The sequence below is a fragment of the Pyxicephalus adspersus genome, chromosome 7 (assembly GCF_032062135.1).
Source record: "Pyxicephalus adspersus chromosome 7, UCB_Pads_2.0, whole genome shotgun sequence".
In the NCBI taxonomy this organism is placed as follows: Eukaryota; Metazoa; Chordata; class Amphibia; order Anura; family Pyxicephalidae; genus Pyxicephalus; species Pyxicephalus adspersus.
Window position 1 is genome coordinate 48357754 of NC_092864.1, and position 4624 is coordinate 48362377.

Consider the following 4624-nt stretch of genomic DNA (forward strand, 5'->3'; position numbering starts at 1 on the left):
GTTTTATACTATGAAGCACTGTAATAACGACAATGAAAACATAAGGCGAACTGAAGTGAAAAAGGATATATTAAAAAAAAAAAAAAAAAAAAAAAGAAAAAAAAGGAGATTCACATTTATTGTATACCAGACTTTTATGACATCTAAATGCGTTGAAGAACAAGTGCACTTAAATTCCAAGAACCGTGAAGACGTAATTACAACTAGAGATTACTGCACTACACACTGAAAACACTCTCTAAACACCAATCTCAATTTACTATGCATTCTCCAAGAATATCTCATTTAACTAATAAAAAAATCCATTAGCAATACTTACACATTCAAAAATATTTCATACAATTTTTGGGTATTGCCTAAAATCTCTTTCCCATCAAATCTGCAGGAGCTTTAAACAGTACCTACACATCAATGTGGGACATGAAAAACAACTGAGCTGCACTAACATAACCTAGAGCAATGTTTCTCAACCAGGGTTCCTCCAGAGGTTGCTAGAGGTTCCATGAGCAATGAGCATTCTGTGTATTAATGTAGTGAGAAACTTTACATTATTTCATGTGATGGTATTACCAGGCTTGTAAAATTCTTGCAGAAGCAGTTGCTGGGAAGAAGAATCAGCAGGGTGCTTATGGTCAGCTCCTATCAATGTAGCTTGGTAGTTCGTCTGCAGAGATCTTGGAAACATTACAACTCTGCTTGGGATTTTAGTGACGCTAAGGCAGGATGAGCCAACACAAGATTAGGAAATTACTAGATTACAGACAGGATCATTATACTGTATTTTCAGGGTTTTAAGGGGACAAAATATGGGTAAGTCTGCATTTATTGTCAAAAATATTCAAATTTTGTCATGATATATTCTTAAACAATATCAAATTTCACATCTGCAAGTGAGCCTTTAGCTAGTTTATAAACCAATTCTTGATTGTCTTTGTACCTTCCGATACAAATATTTAGGCATGTAAACTTATCCAATCATTAATCACAGAAGTGAAAAAAAAATTCAATCTAACAAGACACTCCACACACACACACTTTTTCATACCCCAGCACCCCACTCACAAAGCTATGCTGAAAAGCAGTAAACTGGCCTGGTGCTCTTAAAGTGAACCCAAACCAGCTTTGATCACCTGTCCCCACCAACTTCTTCCTTTTCTTTCTGGAGACAATGTTGACCATTTTGACTGGCTGGGCCAAGATGACTAACTCCCGCGCAGGCGTTCATTTATCTATCCAATCCTGGCATGCACAGGGCAAGCTCAGCTTTTCTGACAGATACCTGGAGCAACCAGATAGGAAGGTATTATTGCAGAAGGGTCATTCTGCAATAATGACCTGCCTGATCATTAGTTACGCTTTAAGCGTTACACTACACTGAATGCGTGAAAAGGAAAGCCAGAAAACCTTGCATTTATATAATATTTCTGAGTGCTTGATTTATGCATCTTTATTTTACTGAAGCTTTGTTATGGCTAGGCCCAAAATCATTACAGATGCAGCACACCATATGATCAGGTTAGACCACACCCCACCACTGGATCCTCCACATAAGGTGTGTAGTCATGTTAAAGAAAGAGTAAAGATTTTAAAAAGTAAGAAAAATTAAGTAAAAAGATTGCCAGGGTCCCGAAGAGATAAATTAGTGCGCTTTTTAAACAGAAATTCTTCCAACCCTACTACTATTCCAAGGCAGTTTCAAGCAAACTGTGCCCAATATACGTTTTTAATAGAGAACACCATCAAAATCAGTTGCCAATTAGTCATCCAATGTGAAGTATCTTTACCATCACATACCTGTTGGGCTGTCCCAGTGCTCTCCATGTTGCAAATGGATCCCTACAGCATCTACAGAGTTTACTGTAACAGTTTGCAGGTTTGGCAACTGACCAGTACTTAAACTAACTGGAGTACCTCCTCCCGCAACTTGGCCAAGCGTAAGCGTCTGCACAGGCGTCAAAGTTATTTGCTGAGGTGACGAATTCTGAATCTGCAAGTTTTGCAAGTTTTGAACACCTTGAACTTGAAATGTCTGCCAAGCAATCTGACCAGAAGGAGTCACTGTTTGGGCTTGAATAAGGAAGGTTCCCGGATTAAGCTGCAGCTGAAGGTTTTGTAGAGCTTGCGATGATATGCCTTGACCTCCAGCCTGAACAGCTTGGATTGCCTGTTGTGCTATACTTTGCACAAGCTGGGCTTCACTGGTTGGTTGCTGGCTATCTTGAAGTTGGATGTGCTGTACCATTTGTTGCGACGTAGAGCCCTGCATATTCTGCGACTCGTCTGAAATAGTACTGATGTAGTTTCCCTGAAGATCAGTTGTTTGCACATGCCCAGATGGACTGTCAGCCAAACTATTTGCACTCTGCTGGAGCATTCCTGTACTGTCTATGGTGACAGGCAGCTGAGATGATGAAGAAGTTGGCACAAACAAATCTGTTTCAGAGTTTGTATCACCAGCATCGGGAGAAACATGCTCTTGCTCTGCAGTCCTTTCAGAAGTATCAGAACTGTCTATGGCTTGCCCCGCACTTATCAAGTGTCCATCAGCTGTAATGCCTGTCATGGCTTCAGAGCTGCCAGACAGACCCAACGAATCTAGGTCAACACTGTTAATAGGAACAAAAGTAATGTTACCAGGCAAGCCAAGTGGGACATTAGCAACAACTTGTGTTTGGCCTCCATATGTAACTCCTTGGATTTGCTGAAGCTGACCAGCTTGTGTTAATATATTTGGACTTGATGACAAAAGGCTAGCAGAATGGTTTCCAGGAATAATCTGAATCTGACCAGACTCTTGGTCTAACCCACCATTATCGGAAGATGTGGCAAAGCCAAGCTGAACTTGCTGACCATCAGATGTTTGAATCTGTGGTATGACTTGATACTGAACATTAGACAGTGTTCCATTGGCTGTATCTGAACCTGGTGCTACAGAAAACAGATGCTGATTTTGAAGAGTCTGTATAGGTAGCACATACTGTCCGCTTGAAGTTACTGTAGCGCCACTTGGGAGCTGAACAATATTTCCAGCTTCATCTTTTAATGCTGCTTGGGCTGGAGTCAGAACTTCCCACCTATTTGGACCTCCTGTTAACTGTACAGCTGTCAGATCCTCTGTCTGTGGAGAGAAAAAAAAAGAAATTATTAGAAAAGTAATATTGTCTTGTTTAAAAAGAGACACTAGTTTTTGGAAAACTACACAGGCTGACCTCCTTATCAAAATGCTAAATGTCCATCAGTTAAGAGGATACTCTGATGTCTGATGTACTCTGAAATCTTCAGTCACTGACTTATGCTGAAAATTGATAGCTTTTGATGTTCATACATGTTCATTGCAGTGAGCTTGGGGTGAAATTTAAGGCACACATGGTACTTAAAGTTTACTGCAGTGTGACTTGGTGATATATTGGCATAAGAATACAAGTATATCTTATAATAAGTTTTCATACAACACTGACACAACTTCCACATTGTTCTAATCAGTTTCATTTGTAAAAATAATATTTGTAAATATTGAGTGACCTTTGTATAAAATATTTACAACAACAGCCCAATGTGTTTAAGTCCAATGTCTCCACCAATAACTGCCCAAATAGGGCAGCAAAAGGCTTGAAAATCCTACAGCTTTGACAGGGGTTAGCTTTGTTTTACACTTAAATGCTGCTGCCCCAAATAACACCTTCTGGTTGCTGGCTTCTTTGCATCCTCTTGTTCAAATAGAATTGTGTGCTACATCCTCCACCTAACTGTTTGTATGTTCCTGTCACTTGCAACCCCTCTGCACAATATGTTGGTGCTATATAGGCATCATAAACAAACTTAAAGCTTGTTTTTGTTTATTAAACAATATTTTATTCAAAAAGTTGGGCAAGGATCCATACCTCACTGAAGCAGCTATCTAATGAAAACTCATTGTCACATTCCAGCCTTGCCATGGCAGGGAGTACAAGTATTTGGTAAAGGTCAGAACCACAGCAGTGGATGCTATGAAGTCCACATGCAATTTTGGAAACTATTTTAGCTGAGCTGTAAAGTTTTTACCAATCTTCACCAAGAACAACTTATGTTTAGAAACGTCAATGTATTAATGCAACTTCATTAAACTTCATTTATTTTAACCAAAAATAAAAATGTAGCAAAAAGTATATCGAGGGGCATTTATGAACACACTTACACATTTAAAGGGTAAAATAGGAACAGGGATTAGTTTGAATGGTGCTACAATTGGAAGTAGAATGTAAGTGCTACACCAGTTCTTGTTTTGCAAATGTTTGCAACCAACCAGCAAAATTCAGTTCAAATAGGATCTGAGAGTGCATAGCTTCCTGGAGGAGTCTATAGAGCTCAGTCCCTCTAACAGAGGAAAAAGAGGGACCAATTAAAGCAAAGCTATACTTTATCAAATTACCTTTCCTCTTTGCAAGTAGGCATTGCACTTCTAGGTAAATAACTAGCTACTGAATCATTAAAAAAAAGCTAACCCTCAATCTTGCAGTTGTATTTAGAAGGTCCTCTTCTGTACTAAAATTCCTGACTGATTATATTGCACACTATATGCTTCTTTCAGTGTGCACAGGAAGCTGCAATATATATGAGTATGCTTGCCTGCAATTTCCTGCCTGGA

At 39.1% G+C, this 4624-nt stretch overlaps 1 protein-coding gene across 3 annotated transcripts in view; it reads right to left on the reverse strand.

The window, feature by feature from the left end:
- The window catches only part of SP3 (Sp3 transcription factor), a 19725-nt gene that overhangs the window by 6006 nt on the left and 9095 nt on the right, over positions 1-4624 (reverse strand). For all 3 annotated transcript variants that reach the window (XM_072418354.1, XM_072418352.1, XM_072418353.1), the window contains one exon: positions 1795-3118. In XM_072418354.1, coding sequence (XP_072274455.1) covers positions 1795-3118 — 1324 coding nt within the window. The remainder of the gene's footprint in view (positions 1-1794; positions 3119-4624) is intronic.